Genomic DNA, 20,822 nt, shown 5'->3' on the forward strand with positions numbered 1-20,822 from the left:
CAAGAACCCAAATAGTGCATTGCTCTATTATGAATCAATATTATTCCAAGATACAATAAATTTCACAGCCTTATTGCCAACTACCCCTTCTGCCTACACAAGGTACACCTGAGTATTTGGATGTGGGTATGCACCTTTCCAAGCAAGTCTGCGAGAAAGAAGTCATACTCCAGAACTACAGTTTAAGGAAAGAGGGTTCCCACTATTTGGCCCTGACTAGCAAGCGAACCCAGGATAAGAAACATAGAGCTGGAAGGGATCACAAAGGTCATCTAGTACAACCCCCTGCACAATGCAGGAAAGTCACAACCAGTGTTCCCTCTAAGCTGAGTTAGTGTGAGCTAGCTCACAGTTTTTAGCCTCCAGCTCACACATTTTTTGCCTTCGCTCAGGAAGGATGGCTCCAGAGCAAACTAATTTATGCAGCAGCCAAATGGCTGGCTCACAACTTTAATGCCAGGAACTCACAAAGTAGAATTTTTGCTCACCAGACTCCACAGCTTAGAGGGAACATTGGTCACAACTACCCTCCCCCCATTTCACCAGTGACCCGGCCGTGGTCTATGTCCAGAGAAAGGCAAACAACAAGAAAAACCCTCCAGGATCCCTGGGCCAATCTGGCCTGGAGGAAAATTCCTTCCTGATCCCAAAGTGGTGATTAACAGTACCCCGGGCATGTAAGAGTCATGAGAGCTGAGCACTGGCTCATCCCTTCCTGCCCTTCCACTCACAATCTGCCTAAAGTCACAGAATCACCATTGCTGTCAGATGGCCATCTAAGCCTTTGCTTAAAAACTTCCAAAGGAGAGCCCACCACCTCCTAAGAAAGTCTGTCCCACTGAAGAACTGCTCTGTCAGGAAGTTCTTCCTAATGTATAGCTGAAAACTCTTTTGACTCAGTTTCAGTCCATTGGTTCTTGTCTGACCTTCTGGGGCAACAGAAGACAACTTTGCTCCGTCCTCTATCCGACAGCCTTTCAAATACTTGAAGATGGCTATCATATCATGTCTCTGTCCTCTCCAGGCTTAACATGCACAGTTCCTTCAACCTTTCTTCATAGCAGTTGGTTTCCAGGCCCTTCACCACCACCTTTGCCCTCCTCTGGACACGTTCCAGCTCATCAACATCCTTCTTAAACTGTGGCACCCAAAACTGTGCACAATGTTCCATGTGAGGTGTAACCAGAGCGGTGATAGCCAGGGCTTTTTTTCTGGGGGAATGTGCCGGAACAGAGTTCCAGAGGCCTTCAACAACATATTGGAGTTCCAGAACCTCTTTGACAAAATTCTTTTTAAAATGTTTAAAAGTTTATGAGTTTTTAGTGTACAGACTGAAAACTTCATTTCCCTCTTGAGAGTGCTGGCACCTCAGCCCCCCCCAACCCTGGTGATAGCTATCACTTTGCGTGATCTGAACACTGTACTTCTGTTGATGCAGCCCAAAATCACATTTGCCTTTTTAGCTACTGCATCACACCGCTGACTCATGTTGTGTGTGGTTTACTGAGACCCCTGGATCATTTTCGCATGTACTACTGCCAAGATGAATCTCCCCCATCCTATAATTATGCATTTGATTTTTCCTACCTAAATGCAGAACTATGCATTTATCTGTTGAAACGCATTTTGTTAGTTTTAGCCTAGTTTTCTACTGTATTTGCTATCCCAATTTAGTATAATCTGAAAATTTAGTGAGCATTCCCTCTATTCCTTCATCCAGGTCATTTATACAGGGCCCAGGGCAGATCCCTGAAGCACTGAGAATGTAAGATCCGTGCTGGATCAGACTTGTGGTCCATTAGTTCAGCATCGTTCACACAGTGGCCAACCAGTCCCTCTGGATGGCCAACAGCTGAGCAGAGGGGCTGAAGCCTTCCCCAGATGTTGCTTCCTGGCACTGGTATTCAGAGGTAGCCCCTTAAGTGCTGCAAGGCACCCCACTGTTTGCATTCAAAGGGCCAAGGTTCAGGCTTGGAGGAGAGATGTTCCCATTGGGACACTTAGAGCCAGCGTGGTGTAAGGGAGGTTAAAAGTGTTAAGACTACCATCTGGGAGACCCAAGTTTAAATCTCTGCTCTGACATGGAAGTTTGCTCAGCGACCTTCATTACACTCTCATCTTATCCTCCCTCATAGGGTTGTTGTGAGGATTAAATGCAAATGTGGAGAATGATTCAAGTTCTTTGGTTCCCCACTGGGGAGAAAAGTCAACCAAAAGTAATAAATGGGGCACTGTCTGTCCTCTAGCACAGGAATATGCCAAACTGTGCTGTACCCCTACTACTCTCTGGAGTCCACAGGATCCCATTGACCTACCAAATTAGCCTCTCAAAGACAAGAGTCCCCCCCCCTCCATAAATGAACCTGACTTCTCATTGTAACTTGCACAGCCTACATAGCCGACCCTGGGTTACTTAGCAATTTGGTGAGGGTTTCCGCCAGATCACAAGAGAACTCTTGGCTAACTTATAAGAACATAAGAAGAGCCCTGCTTGATCAGACCAGTGGTCCATCTAGTCTAGCATCCTGTCTCACACAGTAGCCACCCTGTTCCTCTGGAGGGCCCACAACAGGGCACGGAGGCCTGATGGTGCCTCCTGGCTCTGGGATTCAGAGGCTGACTGTCTCTGAACTTGAGCTTGCAATAATGGGTTCAATTGAGTTGGGTACTGCCCAACTTGGCAGATCAGGAGCTGCACAGGTGCCTGCAGAGGGGCCAGAGTGCCAAAGCCAGAAGTTGTGCGGAGGGGAAGGTGTGTGTGGACCACAGTGCAGAAAGATCAACAATCTCTGATCCCTTGAAATCAGAACAAAAGCCTATCTGGGCAGGAAAGGAAAGGACATGTTAAAACCCCTGCAAAACTGTGGCTAACTTCGAGACGGAGGCTGGTGTTCCTGCCTACCTGGCAGCCCTGTCTCCCAACCTGGAATAGATATTCAGGAGTGGGAGAAAGGCACTCTGCACCTACTTACAGGCACTCACAACATGTGGCTTTGTAGCTTCTTAGCCTGAGCCCTGCCTCCCATTTTTTAAAAGAGATTGGATTTATACAGACTAGATGGTCTTTATGGCCCCTTCCAACTCTATGATTCACTCGGAGTATCAGAGGGGCTTACAATCACCTTCCCTTCCTCTCCCCGCAACAGACACCCTGTGAGGTAGGTGGGGCTGAGAGAGCTCTTTTGAGAACTGCTCTGGAGAGAACAGCTCTCAGAGAACTTTGACTGACCCAAGGTCACCCAGCAGCTACATGTGGAGGAGTGGGGAATCAAACTCGGTTCTCCCAGATCAGAGGCCACTGCTCTTAACCACTACACCAAAATGGCCCTCACCCTGCAGATGATTCTACATATACAGATGGGGGTGGGTCTCACACAGACACATGGGGCGGCTCTTACATGGACACATGTAGTCGCCTTCTAGTGAATCAGACCAGTGGTTCATCAAAATCGGGACTGTCTACTCAGACTAGCAGCAGCTCTTCAGGCTCTCTGGTAGAGATCTTTCACATTGCCTCTTACATGAGCCTTTTAAACTGTGAAGATTGAACCTGGGACCTCCTGCATCCCGAGCAGATGTTCTACCACTGAGCCCCAGCCCCAGAAAGCCAATTCTGCAGTGGCACTAGGGAAAGCGGAGGATGCTGTGGGGGCACTGCTTGGGAGTCACGTCTCAGTTCAGGAGCACACACAGCACAGGCACAGAGCAGGGCACATGAGGTTTATTAGCTCCCTCCTCCCCTCCCACGTTACTGCTCCACGTTCTTGACACGCAGCACAACGGGGACAGAGGTGCAAGGGATCATCCCCAAGTCCGTGATCACCAGGTCCACCAGCTCCATGGGGGTCACGTCGTAGACCAGATTGAGGAGGCGCAATGACTTGTTCTCCTGCCAGCTGGCCAGCGGGATCCTCCCTCGGTGCGGCACTATCAAGTCGTCGGGGTCATCTGCAGGGACAAGGGTCCGTTAGGGAAACAAGCAGGTGGGCTGGGGCTTCCTCCCTCCCCCGAAGCAAAAGCAGTGGGGCACAACTGGCTCTGCAACTAGGCAGGGATGCTGGGGTTCTGTGAAGGAGCCAGCCCCCTCCTTCCCCGCTTCCAGAACTAGAAACCTGTTTCAAACTCCTTGATGTCATCATCTCCGTCCCTCAGGGAACAGCCCCTGGCAGGTCTGAAGAAACAGAGTCAGATCCCAAATGGGCACCCAAGGACTTGCCCACCTATCACCCTACAATGGTAATCTGTTGCCCCTAACCATGGGGGATGTGGTTTGCACATTTCACAGGACCACCCCTTGGAGACAGTAGAAAGCAGCAACCACCATATCCTCTGCCTGGCTACAGCCCTGCCTGTCTCCAGGATCACCAGAAATTTGCTCCCCAGGTAGTTTGATTCCCTGTTCAGCCTTGAGAGTCTTTGAGCTTCTCTTGCCCCTGCCCCAACACAGGATTCTTGCAAATGTGAGCATGTGCTGTAACCACCTGAGGTTACTGAAGCTAGGGCAGGACAGAAATTCAGCGGGATAAAAGCAGATACTCCACCCTCACTGGTCAGCCCCTATGCAGCAACATACCAAGTTCATTGGAGACAAAGGAGTCGGTCTGGACCCGGTCACAGAATTTATAAGTCTCGCAGCAGACGAGAACTGGCACATTATGGGCCTTGGAAATCAGGGCTATTTGCGACGTGCCCATCCGTGACATCACAGAGCCATTGGCCAATAGCGCGTGGGCTCCCAGCAGCACCTTGGAGACCTGCCAGGATGGATAAATTGGGCTGTTAATTCCCTTTCAGACTAACCCTTGAGATCCCACAAGGAAACCCCATCCAAACAACTGTGCCTTTCCCCCAAAGGCTGCCATACCAAAGCCAGGTGGGCAGCCACCTCTCTTCCCCCTTTCCTCTAATTCCATCAAACCACCAGATTTTGCTTATATGCCTCAGTGAAGCTGCCTTAGGCTGAGTCAAACCCTTGGCCTATCAAACCTAGTATTGTCTACTCAGACTATAGCAGCAGCTCCCCAGGATCTCAGGCAGAGGTCTTTCACATCACCTACTACTTGATCCTTTTAACTGGAAGTGGCAGGGATTGAACCTGGGACCATCTACGTGCAAAGCAGATGCTCTGTCCCTCAGCCATGGCCCCTTCTCAGCTCCTTGGCCCACATCCTCTCTCCTCCCCTCCCAGTCCCTAATTCCTGCCCCTTTCTGCCAAGCACCCCACCTCAGGCAACACATAGGAGATGGCGTTGATAAGCACGTAGCTGCAGCGGACACCCTGCTTCACCAGCCGATGTAGAGTTTCCCGGCCCTCCAGCCGCGGCCGACTGTCCACCACCACCACTCGGAAGGCACGGCCCTTGGCATGGGCATCACACAGCGTGCGGCTCACCAGGGAGGAGCTGCCGGGCAAAAGCACACAGAGGCAGTCAGCAAGGAACCTAAGCCATGGACCAGCCTACCATTCATGTGGCCCATGCCCTTCTACTCCCCACACAACTGCTACCTTAGGAGGAAGGCACTGCTTCTTTCTCCCTTGATTTACAGGACAGTCTTAAATGGTAATGAACTCTGGCAGCTGCTGGGTCAGGAACCTAAACCACATTTTCTGCCAACAGTATAGAACCCTCTCCCTGACAGTGTTGCACTGGCTAGAATAACAACCTGCTCTGCACAGAAAAACAGATTCTAGAAACAAGGGCGCCAGCTGCGTAACATCAAGACTGACCCTAACTTTCCCTTCCTGCCTACAGGTATAAAGTCAGGGCACGACCAGAGGCACAAACCTTTTGGCATAAGCCAAGGGTCTCTGAGCCCATGAGCTACAGTCCTTGAATGAACAGCCTACTGGATGCAGAACGAGCCTATGATGTGTTTTTATGTTTTTAAATTTTTGTTTGGATGGCATTTTATTTGTTTGAATTGCTTATTTAAATTGTATTTGTCTGTTCCTAAGCTGCTTTGAGGTTGCCTGTACTTTGGGGTAATATATTAGACTAGAAATAATGCCCGTTGCGGAAATAAATACAACGGGATCTAGAAAGAGTCTCTGGGAGAGTGCTCTGGCTTTGGGCAAACAGTGTCAGTTTCCTGTGGCGATCTCAGCAGGGTTTAATGACAGAGTCCACTGTTTTCTCCAGAGGGACCGATCTCTGCTACCTGAAGAGCATTTGTATGTTTGAGTTATCTGTAGCCCTCACCTGGAGAGTGGTAACCATTGTTACCCATTCTCCTCTCCCCTGTGAGGTGTGTTATGCAACTGAAAATACCAACTGCCTTGCGGGGGGGGGGGGGGGTTTGAGGTGTGGAATGGACTGAAGTCCAATCAGCTTCCATATGCAAAAGACCAGGTTGTCGCAGCAGTTGTGGTGTGGGCGGGACCAGGGCTTTGCCTTCTGATTGGTGGCGATATATGCTGAGGAGCAGTGCCACTAGCCATTCAGTAAGGGAGTGCATTTTAGAATTAGAACTTTGGCACCCACTATTCAATTATATATAAGGAGAGATTAACGGTCATTTATGGAATGCTCTTCCTTTTAAGATTCACCTGGCACCTATGTCCTTATGCTGATCTGGGTTTGCAATGCTAGTTTTTAATTACTATCTTTTAATGCTTTGTTTTTATTATTTTTATTTTGTAATCTACCTCAGGCAGGTTTCCTGGAGAGACAACATCATTTCCCCCCTAATTAGTAATAATACAGTGCCTTAATAAATAAAGCACTGGTAAGCAATGGGCCAGTGTTGACTGATTTCACCATCCTGACCCCCACGACACCACTCCGTACCATCCGTATACCAGAATGACGTCCCCGTCGTTGATTTTTTCAAAGGCAGACTTGGAGATGGCTTCAGCGGCCAAAACAATCTTCTCCCGCACATACTTGTCAATGGTGTCTTGCAGTAACCCCTTGGCCTGTTGCCGGGAGAAACATCTGGTCATATTGGGAGAGATTCACATCAAAACCCCACATGCCTATTTTGCTCGAATTGATAACCCCATCTCCACCACCACACAGATACCACACCAAGTCAGGAATAATCCTTTGCTTGCCCCTTGGAGGGCAAACAGGGCTGTTTCTCCAAAGAGCTCCCTGACTGGTGGGGGAAAGGAAGTGACAATGAGGGAAGAGGAAGTGATGCACTGCTACTAGGAACAGACAAATGTAGGCATCTGCTGTACAGAAACAATAATTCAAATTACCTGGAAAATCAAATTATCTGGAGACAGAGATAGAAGGAAAGGCTGAATTAAAAAAGTCTCTCTGTGTATCTGGATAAAATAGGCTAGTGTGATCCCCGCTCTGATCACATCCAAGTTGGATTACTGTATAGGGTTGCCAAGTCGCTCGTACTCACCAGCGGGGGAGCGTCGCTCGGGTCCGGGAGCTTGTGATGGACGCACGCACACCCCACCAGAATGTCACAGGAAGTGACGCACGACATAGAGCACGTTGGGGGTGTGACCCCAATCGTTGGAGGGAAAACCATAGAGTGTGCTTCGGGGGGCGGGGTTCCCCCGGGGCCCGATTCTGCGGTAGCAGAAATCGGGCCTCCAAAGCGGGGGTTCACCCGCCCCCCCCCCCCACCTGACAGCCCAGTTACTGTAATGTGCTTTAGGTGGACTCCCTTAGAAAATGGTTTGGAACCTTTAGTTGGTCCAAAATGGGGCAAACCATGTTACCATCAGGGACTGGATACAAAGATTGTATCATCCCTGTGCTGAAAGAGACTGGGTACCCATCTGTTTGTAGGCACAATTCAAAGGGCAGTTTTCCCCTAAAGCCCTAAATGGCTTAGGACCAGAGTACTTAAAAGACCACCTTCACCTGTATTATCCAGTGCACCATTTAAGATCTTCTGGCACCCTGTTCTCTGTAACCCTGTTTTCAGAGATGAGGCAGGTGGCAACCACAGGCAGGGCTTCTTCAGCGGTGGCACCTCACCTTTGGAATGCCTTCCCCCATGAGGCTCACCTGGCACCTATTTTACTTTGTTTTAGGAATCAGGCCAAAACATTTCTTTTTATCCTGGATCCTAACTAACTAAGGCATTTCATCTTGTAAATGTTTTCTCATCAGCGTCTGACCCAAGAATCAATTTATTTATGTTGCTTTAGGTTGCTCAGTGTGCACTTTATGTTGTTGTTATGCCCCGGTTTGTTTTAATGGCATTGGCCTCTCTGTAATGGCTGTGTCTTAATGGCTTTGTATTATTGCCTTAGCTGTAAGCCACCTTGAACAGATCTCTGGAGACACGGAGTATAGATTTTCTAAGTAAATAAATAGGTAGGACAAATCCACAGTGCTACAGTGAAGCATGATACGAACTCCAAAACCAAATTTCATGACTTTCATAGCTTCGGGACTGTCTCTATCTCGATGTGCCCACAAGTTGGCACTGATCATCATACCCTGGTTTATTAGTAGCTTTCCCACTCAGGTCAACGAGATCTGTCTATGTTCAGGCACGCGCCTTCTCAGTGGCCACATCAATGCCGTGAAATGGGCTTCACAAAGACACGGGGAGGGCACCAACACTGCACAGAATCTCTGTGAAGCGGGACTTTTCAGAGCTGTCTTCGTCAGCCCCTGAGTGGAGAATGTGGTTTGCTTCCTTTCATTTGTGCTTGTGAGACCGGTATTTGTTTTTAAAGTTGACATAAGCTGCTTGGAGTCCAATTGATGGGGAGAAAAATGAGGCACTTAAACTAATAAATAAAGGACGGCTGCTTACTGCCGCAATGTCCTGGGGGATAGGAGAACTCACCTCCTCCTCTCGCATGCTTCCGGGCAACCCCGAGATCTCCTTCTTGAGGAATTTGATAGCGTTGCCCATACTGGCCGAGAGGGGCCGGCACTGATTCAGGAAGCTGCAAAGGAAAGTTGCAGTCAGCCCAGCCTTAGGGAGCCTTCTCCCTCTCTAGTAACACCTGCCCTTCCAAAGGGCAAAAGCAAGCCCCCTAAATCCCTGTCACCTGATGTAGGGCTTCAGCTTGTTCACCAGGTCCCGCGAGAGCTCCTCGTTGGCAGGGGTGGTGTAGTCTGCAATGACCTGAGAGGGAGAAAGAAGCTGCCATTGGAAACGCTCCTTGAATCCCCAGCACAGCAGAAGCCCACAACCCACTCCCCCCATCACACACACCTGTTTGAAGACACGCAAGAGAGCGATGCAACGGGCATTGGAGCCATTGATGAGGCCCTGGGAATACTGCAGGCCGAGACGCACCACGGCTGGATGGATAGCAGATGCAGGGATGCTGAGGGTAGGCAGGAATTAGAGATTACTACTGTATAGCAATTTACTTTTATTCATTTAATTGTACCCATATCTCAATTCTTGGGATTGCCCAAAAGTGGCTTAACAAGTAAAAAGGTGTCCTGGCACATGTGGGTCAGAGGGGGGAAGCTAGGTCCATCTGCCTGCGATGGGGATGCCAGCAGTAACACAACCCTCCATCATTCTTGGTCTGCAGTGGGGTTGCTGTGAACTTGCCTGCAACTGCTATGCTCCCTGTACTTTGCTTGAGGGCTATTTCCTATGCTTATTTTCCTCCCCAGAACAGGCATAAGAGACCAATTAGCTGTGCTGGATTTGGCAATATGGGAGCATCAGGATCTTGGGTTTGTGTTCCCTCCCCCCCCTGACGTCCCCAGGCATTTTACACACACACACACACACACACACACACACACACACACAATCACCCAAAACTCCACATCTCAACACATTTTAAAAGAAAGTGCACTTGAAGGGTGGGGTGGGGGTGGTTATCATCAGTGGGCATTTCTGCTACTGCGGATGGACTGTGATACTAAAATAGCCCTGCATCAAGATGAACAGTGGCTCACTGGGAATTTCTCAGTAGTTACAGGAGTAGCCTGACCATAAGAAAACAACCCTTTCAGGAACTTTCAGAAGAATAATTTGAGAGAGGGACCTACTTTGGCAATGCTTTCAGGGCCGTACTACAAACGATGGACTTGTAGTCCACGAGACCCTGATCTGGATTGGGCACACAGCACAGTGGCTCCAGGAGCTCTTGTTTCCAAGAATAGAAACAGCCATGCTGGATCAGGGCCCTGCAGGAATTTTTAAAGAACTACAAATGCTTCTAAAATGGCATTTGCGTCTGCAGGATGGACACATGGACTCTGTCATTTGTAACTTGGCTCTCAGTACAATCCTAATCAGAGTTATATCTTTCTAAACCACTGATTGGATTTAGAAGGGTTTTGTTTAGACTGAACACTCACAAAACTTCCTCGGACTGAATAAGACCGTTGGTCCATCCAGGTAAGTAATGTTTACTCAGACTGGCAGCAACTCTCCAGGGTCTCAGGTGGAGGCCTTTCACATCACCTACTTCCAGATCCCTTTTTAACTGGAGATGCCCATGACTGAACGTAGGACCTTCTGCAAGCAAAGCAGAGGGTGATTTCCCACAAGCGCTGCTCCGCGCTCACTCCTCCCTTTTGCCCCGATGGTACGTGTCAATTTCACACAAGCTGCTGCGCAGCCACATTTTGCCCTGCAGCTTCGCACGATTTTCCCCGCGTCTACTCAATCCTGTTTTTTGAGGATTGAGTAGACGCAGGAAAAATCGCGCGAAGCTACGGGGCAAAATGCGGCCGCGCAGCAGCTTGTGTGAAATTGACACATACCATTGGGGCAAAAGGGAGGAGTGAGCGCAGAGCAGCGCTTGTGGGAAATCACCCAGAGTCTCTTTCACTGAGCCACAGCCCTTCCAGTTATCTGTTTCCTTGGAATACAAGAAGGGGATCTACCAATGAATGGCATCTAAGTACCAACAGCTGCTATGACAAGACAGGAAAAGGTTCCCAGTCTCGACAGGGCCTTTATCAGGCCTCAGTGGGAAAGCTGACGGTGTGTTGTCCATCTCTCCCTTTCCTCCAAGAGCACTTGGCTTCAGTTGTTCAGCTCTGAGTGTCCACTTTGAGTCCCACTGTGAACAAGTCCCTTTTGCAGGTTTTTCATGCCTCCTCCCCACCACATGCTAGCACCCACCTCATTTGCTGTGTGAGCAACACTTTACGGCTGTACTGGTGCAGATGGGAGAAGAGGCTGACTTTGGCACCGTAATCCGGTCTCAAAGGCACCTGGGCAGACGGCAAAGAACAGGGTTGGAAGGCACTTTCTGGCTACCAGCAAGGGACTCCCTTCCTATATTTCACCCTCTCCTACAGATTTTTAACTCAGCAAATCTCTACTTAACATTTCTATTATGTTTTGATTTGCAACATTCTCACATACCCCTTATAGTTACAAGATGGAAGGCAGAGCGATTGGCCAAATACCTCCCAAATCACCTTCCTCCGAGCTCAAAGCTCCACTCCAACCCCAGACAACACAGGCACACACTGGCCTACCACGACCACCATCCAAATTCAAAACCGATAAGTGGCAGAGTACAAGCCTAACAAGAAACCAAGCCCTTGGACATAAACCCCTGCCTTAGCCCTCCAAATGTTTGGGGGCTGGCTGCCTGGCTATCACACCCTACACATGTGACAGCCAGTGTGGTGTAGTGGTTAAGTGTCAGACTAGTACGTGGAAGATCCGGGTTCGAATCCTCACTTGTGCCATGGAAGCTCACTGGGTTACCTTAAGCCAGTCACGCTCTCACAGTCTAATCTATCTCACAGGGTTGTTGTGAGGATAAAATGGAGGAGAGGAGATTGATATAAGCTTTTCTTCCCATTGGGGAAAAAGGCAGGGTATAATTGAAGTAAATATAAACACTTCAGGGTAGCTTCCTACAGCTAAGCCAAAACCAGAGAAGCAAGCCCCAAAGCTATTGGAACTAGCCATCCCAGACACACACACCCCAAGCAGGTTCGCAGGTTCTCTCACCCACCCCCTTTCTCCTACCTGCTGTCGCTCCAGCTTCTTGGCCAGTTTCTTGAGCGCAGCCGGGTCATCGACTTGCACGTGTTCAGGGAGCCGCTTCACGGGAGGGGGGGGGGGGGAGAGAAAACCAGGTCAGGGATGAGGCGGTGACCCAGGGAGGGTGATTCCCACCCGGGGGGCCGCTGGGACAGTCCTACCTGGCTGGGCCTCACTAGGTACGAGCCGAGGTTTGGCGGGCAAGGCCGCAGGGCTCTGCTCTCCTTTCTTGGTCTGCTTCAGGGCCCGGTCGGCCTCCTGCTTCGCCCGCCGCTCTGCCCGCATCTCGGCCTTGCTTTTGCCCCCCGGGGCCTTGTCAACGGCCATGGCCGGGGTCGGCGCTGTGCCTAGAGGGAGGAAGGGAGCGGGTCAGGAGCCAGGGCGCGGCGCCCCCCTCGACCGGCAAAGCCTCTCGGCGAGGCCAGGGGGCGCCTTTCCCCACCGCGCTGGGGGAACTTCCAGCAGCCCAGAGAGAAGCGACCGGCAGGCTTAGGTCCATCTGCCCACCCGCCCAGGTCTAGGCTGCATTCGCTTCCCGGGCCGGGCCCCATGGGCAACCTGGCGGCGGCGGCGGCGCAGCACTGATGGGTGCAGGTTGAACGAGGGGGGCTCCCTCCTGCTGCTGCTGCTGCTGCTGCCTCTCCGGCTGCTGCTCGTCCTGGCGTCGCTGCTTCTTTTTCTGCTGCTTCTTCTCTTTCCGGAGCTGCAGCTTCTCCTCGCGGGAGAGCTCGGCGCCGGGCACCTGCAGAGGCGACCGTGGGGTTAAACAGAGCGGAGCGGCGCCTTCCTCTCCTGTCCGCTCTCGCCTCCGCCACCCACCCTCCGATACCTGGCCCCGCTCCGCGCTTGACGGCGGCTGTACGCCTTTCCCGACCTCGCGGTTACTTTGCTCCGCCATTGCCTCTCGGTCCCAGCTAGAAGCCGACAACAGGCGACCGGAGCCGCGAGGCAGCGACGCCTGCTGGAGGGAGCGAGGGCGCCAGGCCAGATGGAAAGGGGCGCAAGCCGCCTGGAGCGGCGGTACTTGGGAGCCTCTCACCGTCCAGACCTGGGCATGCCTACTTGCTCCCGGGGGGAGCGCCGCTAGGACTGCGGCAATGCCCGCAGGGATGGGAGGTGGGTGGAGAGAAGAGAGTTGTCCCTCTCTCCATTCCTTCTCCTGGGCAGCTGGGCGCACAAGACAGGCAGCTCTGCGCTCCCCGGGTGGCCAAGTGACCCGTGGTAGAGGGCGCTCCTCTTGCCCCCGGGTCTGGATGCGGGTGGGGCGGGAAGAGGCTCGATCTGATCAGCCGCATTTTAATGGGGCGTAAAGAAAGGATCCTTCGGAGTCGAGGGGGGAGGGGACTCCGCCTCACAGGGGACACTGCTGAGAAGCTGAATGCATATTTCCCCTGGCTTTTTGCTGAGGAAGACGCTGTTTTCAGGCAGAGTGACTCATTTCAGTGGTTTGGGGATTACTTGGCATAGGCGTGCACTGGCACTACCTCCTATATATAGGGGGCAGTGGCACTGGTCTCTGGGCCTTTTCAGAGTCGGAAAAAAATAATAACGTGAGGGCACCACAGAGGCTTAAAAAGAAATTATTGTGCATGGTATGCAGAGAATTCCTCCAGAAATAAAAGGGTCTGCCAGTGAAATGGTATGAGCTTTCCTGAGTCACTGCTCACTTCTTCAGATTGAGCAGTGACTCAGGAAAGCTTATACCTTGCCACAAATTTTGTTAGTTTTTAAGGTGCCACTGGACTCTTGCTCTTTTCTACTGCTACAGACAGACTAACAGGGCTTGAGCTATCTGCCAGTTAAATGGTTAGGTAATAGAGTCAGAACGAGCCCCCCCCCCCAAGAAAACAAGCACTTCTTTTCACTATGCATTACTAATTTGCCTTTACTGTGGCGCAGTGGTTAAAATGCTGACCTAGGATCCGGGAGACCCAGGTTCAGGTCTCTAGTCTGCCATGAATCTTGGGCCAGTGATTACTTCCTGGGTTACTATCAGGGTAAAATGCAGGAAGGGAAACTGATATACATGGCTCTAAACTCCCCAGAGGAAGAGCTGGGTGTGTGTGTGTGTGTGTGTATTAAGGGCTGACAAATCACTTCTGACTCATGGTGACCTCCAAAACATCATTAACAGCCTTGCTCAGGTCTTGCAAACTGAGTGCCAAGACTTCCTTCATGGAGTCAATCCATTTCATCTTGGGTCTTCCTCTTTTCCTGCTGCATTCAGCTTTTGTAGCATTATCATCTTTTCCAGTGATTCTTGTTTTCTCATACTGTGACCAAAGTACAATAGATCCAGTTTAGTCATTTTAGCTCCTAGGGAGAGCTATATACTATACTATATATTATAGTACACAGCAGAAGTTTCCTTGAATGTGGAGCCATGACGAGTTGTTGTTATTACTATTATTACTGACACACACAGACACACACATATATAATTAGTATGCCAGTGCAACACCCTAGGCTACCACTGTCTGGCATGCATGCAACATACAAGTAGCAGCTTTTGCGGTTTAAAGGAGATGTGGGAGTGCAAAAGTAGCACAGGTGAGCTCTTTTTGTTGTGCCGGTATCCTGTTTAAATCAAGCCTGAAATTCCGCAGAATTATGCAGTCTAAACCCATTGATTTCAGTGGATTTAGACAGGAGTAACTGCATAGGATTCCACTGTAAGAGAAAGTTGTACAGGACAGATACACTTATATGTATTGCGGTGTTCATTGTATTTAGTAACTTGTTTTAACTGCATTGTCTTCTACTTTTGTAGTCTGCTTTCCGCATTATGGGATGTCATGCCTACGTAGTTCTGTAATTATAATTCTATTGCATTGTTCATTGGATGTCTTCCGCTGTCTGATTGAATTCCAGAAGCTGGAATTAAGATTGCTGGGAAAAACATCAACAACCTCAGATACGCAGACGATACCACTCTAATGGCAGGAAGTGAAGAGGACCTAAAGAGCCTTTTGCTGATGGTAAAAGAGGAGAGCGCAAAGGTTGGCTTGAAACTCAACATCAAAAAAACTAAGACCATGGCATCCGGCCCCATCACTCCTTGGCAAATAGAAGGAGAAGTCGTGGAAGCAGTGACAGACTTCACGTTCCTGGGATCCAAGATCACTGCAGACGGTGACTGCACTCATGAAATTAAAAGATGCCTGCTCCTTGGGAGGAAAGCGATGGCAAACCTTGACAGCATAATAAAAAGTAGAGACATCACCCTGCCAACCAAAGTTCATATGGTCAAAGCAATGGTGTATGGCTGCGAGAGCTGGACTATAAGGAAGGCCGAGCGCCGAATAATAGATTCTTTTGAATTATGGTGCTGGAGAAGACTCTTGAGAGTTCCCTGGACTGCAAGAGGATCAATCAGTCAGTCCTAAAAGAATTCAACCCTGACTGTTCCCTGGAAGGCCAGATACTGAAGATGAAGCTCAAGTACTTTGGCCACCAAATGAGAAGGGAGCACTCACTGGAGAAGAACCTGATGCTGGGAAAGACTGAAGGTCAAAGAAGACAGGGACGACAAAGGATGAGATGGTTAGACAGTGTCATAGATGCAACGAACATGAAATTGAGCAAACTTCAGAGGATGGCGGAAGACAGGAAGGCCTGGCGTGATCTGGTTCACGGGGTTGCGAAGAGTCGGACTTGACTATGCGACTGAACAACAACAACAAACCTCCTTAAGTCTCAAAGAGAAATAAATGAAGTAAATAAATAAAATCTATTAGTTTTCTTTATTTCAAAGGGAAAGAAATGAAGGCCCCGGTCACACGGGACGGATATTACAGGGGGGAGGCGTGGCTAATTGCCCCGGCACAGTTTGATGCACGATTACGCGATCAGACGCACCGGCGGCACACCACGGGTCCTTCCCTCGGCGCCGGCGGGTAAACGAGGGACCAGAGGGGAATGCCGCACGCCGGCGCGATCACACCACGGGCGTCTGGAGGCAGCCCGTGGCAAACGTTTACTAGTACCCTGGAGGTACTAGTTTTTAAGGCACATTGTCGGCGGTAAGCCACGGGTGCGCTCCACTTCCCAGATGTTGGGGTGTGATCGCGCCCGGATAATCCGCCCACCATCCGTGCCTCTCCTGTGGCAACTTTTCCATGTGACCGGGGCAGAAGTAAATCTATGGCTATTAGCCATAATGGCTAAATGAAACCTCCAAGGCCAGAAGCAGTGAACCTCTGAATACTGGATGGAGGAGATTAAAAACTGGGAAGGGCTACTGTGCTCTGTAGGCATCAGACAACACAAACCCAATCCCCTTAATGTCTTTCATTTGCATCAACCGAAATGACACAGAACAGCGTATGCTTCTTGTTGCCCACAGTGGCTGGTTGTCTCTGCGGGAAACTGGAAGACTTAGACGGATTCTTCGTCTTATTCCTTCTTACTGTCAGTTTCGCTCCCAATGCGGTTAATACCTTGTATCCAATTGCTATTAATCATGACCGGTGAACAGGGGTAAGGAGCGAAGGCTTCATAAACTGCAACTTTCACGAAAGAAAATCCCACGCAATCCAGGCGAAAGAGCCCAAGCATCCTTCCAACAGATAAGAAAGCAAAGGGGCGGTGTCAACATTACCCACGTGTTGCGGTCCCTTTAAAGGTACGTACCATGCCATCTGCCAAGGAGGGGTGCCTGATATAAAGGAGAAGAAATACCTCTCCATGGTTTCTCCCGCTGTTCAGAGTTTTCCCAGAGGCTGAAGCCTAGAGGCGCTATATCCAGCCCTTGCCATGGCAGCAGAAGGACTGCCTTTTCTCTCCACCGTTCTTGCTGTCTCACCGCCCTCCCTCCGGGACTTGGTCCTTTCTGAGCCGATCCATTCCGTGCAAAGTGAGGGGGAGGACCGGCTACGAGAAAGGCGGCCACCCCCTCTCCCCGCCCACAGTGGTGCGGCCTCCTCCCCGCGGCCCGTGCAAGATGGCGGTGTTTGCGGGGCTCCGTTCCGGCCTCAGTTGGAGGTAGCAGTGGACCCAGGATCAGGCGACAGGCGGCGGCCATGCACTTCTCCATCCCGGAGACCGAGACCCGCCCCGGGGAAGGCGGCAATGGGGCCTACGTGGTGGGTGTCGCGGGGCCAGCCTTCCTGCCCCTCTGCCATTCGGGCCCCGGGGAGGTGGGGGAGGTGGTGATGCCCCCTTTGCACGTCCGGCGCTCTGGTCTTCACTATGGGGTGCAGTATTGGATTGTGCCCCATGGGCTCCCCGGTCCCCACTCCGTTAAGAGACTGGGTGTTCGGTCACCCTCTCAGTGCTGGATCTGGAAGGGGCGGCTGCCTGCATGCATGGAATCTGCCCCCCCCCCCGCCCCCCAGACACGTTACACCGGCCCTGGCTGGCATCAGGTGGGCCCGGGTCCTGTTTTTAGCGGCTGCTATGCTTTCCTTACAGTCACGTCCGCAAGTCCCCTGCAAAACACACAGAAGCTGCTGGAGCAAGGTTTTTTGGGAGGCAGCTCTGTTGGGTCGCGCCCGTGCCCATAACCCTCCTTGCTTATCCTTTCCCAGGGTTAATTTGCAAGTTACGTGTCGAAGGGGTAGGGGGGCGGGGCGCATAGGAGTTCTGTGCTGACCGATCGATTAGGCCTGCCTTTATCCCAGGTAACGAAGTCCCAGCCGGGATAAACACATTAAAAACAGAACCATACAAGACTCCAAAATAATCAAAGTTAAAACAGCCTTGAGTCCAGCAGCGATCTTGACCCTTGAAGACATCCCAGAAGTGTGAAAGCATTCATGTAGAATGGATTCTAGAGGACTCAAAACCTCTTCTATAAAGTGCTGTTTTGCAGTCCCTCTCTAAAGGCAGGGAAGAGTCTTCTAATGTGACCCTCCTAGTAGGGTTAGGGAAGGGTTTTGTGTTTGTGATTCCCCCCGCCGGCGCCTTTCTGTCCCATTTAATTAGCTCTTCTGTGGCCATTACCAAACCACAGTATGTGACCAAAAGTCACCTTCTTGATTTTAAGACATATGGAGCTGCCTGATACAGAGCCAGTCCATTGGCCTGCATTGCCCAGAATAGTCTGCTCTGGCTGGCAAAGATTTCTCCAGGACTCAGGCAGAGAAAATCTTTTCCTGCAAGCTGAGCTCCTTTCACTAAAGAGGCCAGTGATCGAACCAGGGACCTTCTGCATGCACTGCTGGTGCTCTGGAGAGAGCTGTGGCTCCATACTTGTGTAATCTGTTTAAATATCTTTGACAAATTTTGCAAGAAAGCAAACAGTTACTACCCTCTATCTGTCTTCAGCCTCCCACTTGCAGTAGCTTTTTGTCTTAGTATTTTTTATTCATTAGGCTTCATCTGTTTCTCCTTAAAACAGAATGGGGAGAGTCTCTCTTTGGATTACCCTCTCCTGCCTGGCATGTTGTTGAGCTGTCGTTTGATATACATATGCATGCTTAGTATGTGTCTACGTGTACAAAGCTGACGGCAGGCATTACTCATTAATCAGTGTTTCTTGTCTGCTGCTTCTATGCTGGGGGATTGAGCAACTGCTTCCATTCCTCTCAAGAAGATCTTCTTGCAAGGGGGGGGGGGGAAGGGGTGTCCTGTAGCTGCTGCTTCACTTATATGGTACCTTTCCCTGGAAGTGATAATGAAACATGTTTTTCATCAAAGTCTTTTCCTTCCTCTGTGCGTGTCTGTGTGTACAGAAGCCATGCAAGTAGTGGTGTGAATTATATAAAACTGGCTTATGCTCAAACCACACCATTGGTCTGCTAAAGTCATCCGAGACTACTCTGACTGGCAGTTGTTCTACATCACCTACTTGCGATCCTTTGAACTAGACTGAATCCAGGACATTCCATGTGTAATCCAGAGGGTTGCAAAACAAAGCTTTTTAGAAGAGACTTTGCCTGCCATGAATGAGTGCTTTAACACTTCTATATGTCTTGAAGGGCAGAGAGCACAGTTGGATTCAGACGTTTCTGTGAGCTTGCAAAGCAGATACTTCAGGCAACACCCCCCCCCCCCACAAGTCCAGGGAATGTAGTTTTCTTAGGGTGAACGTTGCTTTATAACAGAAGACTGTGTTTTATGTTAGCCTGTGATAATCATCCTTTTTCCTTTCCCCTTCTGTCATTTATTTTCCAGGGCAAAGCAGAATATCCATATGCACCAGCACCTCTTTTGGCACTTTTGCCCTCCTTCATTGGGCCTCTGGAGCCTTTATGCTGGGAGCTAAGCCAGCTCTGCTATAGCTTGGCCAGGGATCTGCAGCCCTTTCACAGAGCAGGCAGAGCTGTCATGGGGCTGATAGGATATCTCTTACCTGGGAATTCTTACCACATGGGAGTCCTAACCACCCTAGTGTAGAGGGCGGGGACAGCTGGCAGGGCTCCCTGTCCCCAAATCAGGTCTCTTCAGTGTATCTTTACTCTGTGTATCCAGCTGTTGACTGCATTCCTGATGATGCTTTCTTTCACCCCGGCAGGCCTACAATATCCACGTGAATGGTGTCTTGCACTGCCAGGTGCGATACAGTCAGCTGCTGGGCCTGCATGAACAGGTGAGGAGCCGGGGGGGGGGGGAATTGGAGGAGAGGCACTGGAATCTGCCATTAGACAGAACTGTGAGGCTTCTAGGCTGTAGGATGTGCTCCCAGCCTTGTTAAACTGCAAATGGTGAAGCCCTGTTAGCCTCTCTTGTGGTATGCTGGCTTCTACTACGACCAGCCTGCCGTGAGACAGAGAGGACTCCACAGGGAATTCCTGTCCTGAAGCCAGAGTGAGTGTGATCAGGCAATCTAAAAATGTGAGTGGCAAAGTGGAGAGCCATTCTTGGTTGTTTTATAACTAGAGGTCTGCTCGTCTGTCTGCAGTTAAGGAAAGAGTATGGCGCCAACGTGGTACCAGCCTTCCCCCCAAAGAAGATCTTCACACTCACGCCAGCAGAGGTAGAGCAACGACGGGAGCAGCTGGAGAAGTATATGCAGGCCGGTGAGTGACATGAGTCTACCTTCCACTGAGTCAGCCTTGTCTACTCGGACAGTTGGTGGCTTCCAGGATCTCAGACTGGGGTCTTTTCCCGTCTCCTGCTATCTGATCCTTTTAGCTGGAGATGCCAGGGATTGAACCTGGGATCTTGTGCAGACGAATCAGATGCTGTACTGTAAAGCCACCCTCCCCCCAAGTTTTCCAAGTAGCTGTTGAAGTCTGGGTGTTGGGAGAAGGGGTAGTGGAGACATCTAAGCAAAGGCATTGTCCTGATGGGGAGGGAGTGGAACCTTTTGGGCTGACAATGACCTCTCTTGATCAACCACAGTACGACAGGACCACTTGCTGGGAGGCAGTGAGATCTTCAACAGCTTCCTGCGCAAAGCTCAGCAGGTAAGAAAAGAAAGGAGCCAGTTTGGGGGGGGGTGGGGTATGGGAGGAAAGGGTTGCAGTATTGCAAGTAGAGGTAAACAGACCTCGATCCCCGTGTGCCCTCAGGAGACCCAGCAGATCCCCACTGAAGAAGTACAACTGGAAGTGCTTCTGTCCAATGGGCAGAAGGTCAAGGTCAATATCCTCACCTCGGATCAAACCGAAGATGTCCTCGAGGTGAGCACCTTCCCCCAGGGGTGGCAGCATGCCATTTGGTTCCTGTTAGTAGAGCATGGGGAGCATTCTTCAAAACGTTTCTTGCTCTCCTTAAAGTCAAGCTCTTTTTGAAGGGGTGTGACAAAGCAGCATCTTCTGGCTTGCTCCCTCTGTCATGTCTGTGACCAGGACAGCTTTTCACAGCTGTAGGGAGACTTCAGATTACGGTGACCCCCCCTCCCATTGTTTTCAGGCTGTAGCCTCCAAGCTGGACCTGCCAGATGACTTGATTGGCTACTTCCACCTCTTCCTGGTACGAGAAGCCAAGGACGGAGCTTTTTCCTGTGAGTGTCCTCTCTGGCTGGCTCT

The 20,822-nt window shown here is 50.5% G+C and overlaps 2 protein-coding genes across 2 annotated transcripts in view; one reads left to right on the forward strand and one right to left on the reverse strand.

Moving 5' to 3' along the window:
* Positions 1-3,710: 3,710 nt before the first annotated feature.
* On the reverse strand, positions 3,711-12,871 carry EIF2B4 (eukaryotic translation initiation factor 2B subunit delta). Its single transcript, XM_015415161.1, has 12 exons — positions 12,737-12,871; positions 12,466-12,649; positions 12,061-12,254; positions 11,893-11,967; positions 11,029-11,120; positions 9,145-9,259; positions 8,978-9,054; positions 8,770-8,872; positions 6,789-6,916; positions 5,225-5,402; positions 4,574-4,754; positions 3,711-3,948 (listed from the first exon to the last, which is right to left on the reverse strand). The coding sequence occupies exons 1-12, from the start codon at positions 12,803-12,805 to the stop codon at positions 3,749-3,751; spliced, it is 1,596 nt and encodes a 531-aa protein (XP_015270647.1). The 5' UTR covers positions 12,806-12,871; the 3' UTR covers positions 3,711-3,748.
* A 3,924-nt stretch (positions 12,872-16,795) lies between these two features.
* Positions 16,796-20,822, forward strand: part of SNX17 (sorting nexin 17) — a 6,950-nt gene continuing 2,923 nt past the window's right edge. Inside the window, exons 1-6 of the mRNA XM_015415143.1 lie at positions 16,796-16,991; positions 19,364-19,438; positions 19,751-19,868; positions 20,194-20,258; positions 20,364-20,474; positions 20,707-20,797. Coding sequence (XP_015270629.1) covers positions 16,929-16,991; positions 19,364-19,438; positions 19,751-19,868; positions 20,194-20,258; positions 20,364-20,474; positions 20,707-20,797 — 523 coding nt within the window. The 5' untranslated portion in view covers positions 16,796-16,928. The remainder of the gene's footprint in view (positions 16,992-19,363; positions 19,439-19,750; positions 19,869-20,193; positions 20,259-20,363; positions 20,475-20,706; positions 20,798-20,822) is intronic.

This window comes from Gekko japonicus, unplaced genomic scaffold (genome assembly GCF_001447785.1).
Source record: "Gekko japonicus isolate JY-2015 unplaced genomic scaffold, Gekko_japonicus_V1.1 scaffold63, whole genome shotgun sequence".
Lineage (NCBI taxonomy): Eukaryota > Metazoa > Chordata > Lepidosauria > Squamata > Gekkonidae > Gekko > Gekko japonicus.

What these genes read in the sequence shown, in the direction of transcription:
- EIF2B4 (XM_015415161.1), bottom strand. Translation starts at nt 12,805, where the DNA reads ATGGCGGAGCAAAGTAACCGCGAGGTCGGGAAAGGCGTACAGCCGCCG. An exon ending in CAAGCGCGGAGCGGGGCCAG is followed by an intron (nt 12,650 to 12,736) that starts GTATCGGAGGGT and finishes TCGCCTCTGCAG; the next exon opens with GTGCCCGGCGCCGAGCTCTC. An exon ending in TCTCCTATGTGTTGCCTGAG is followed by an intron (nt 4,755 to 5,224) that starts GTGGGGTGCTTG and finishes CCATCCTGGCAG; the next exon opens with GTCTCCAAGGTGCTGCTGGG.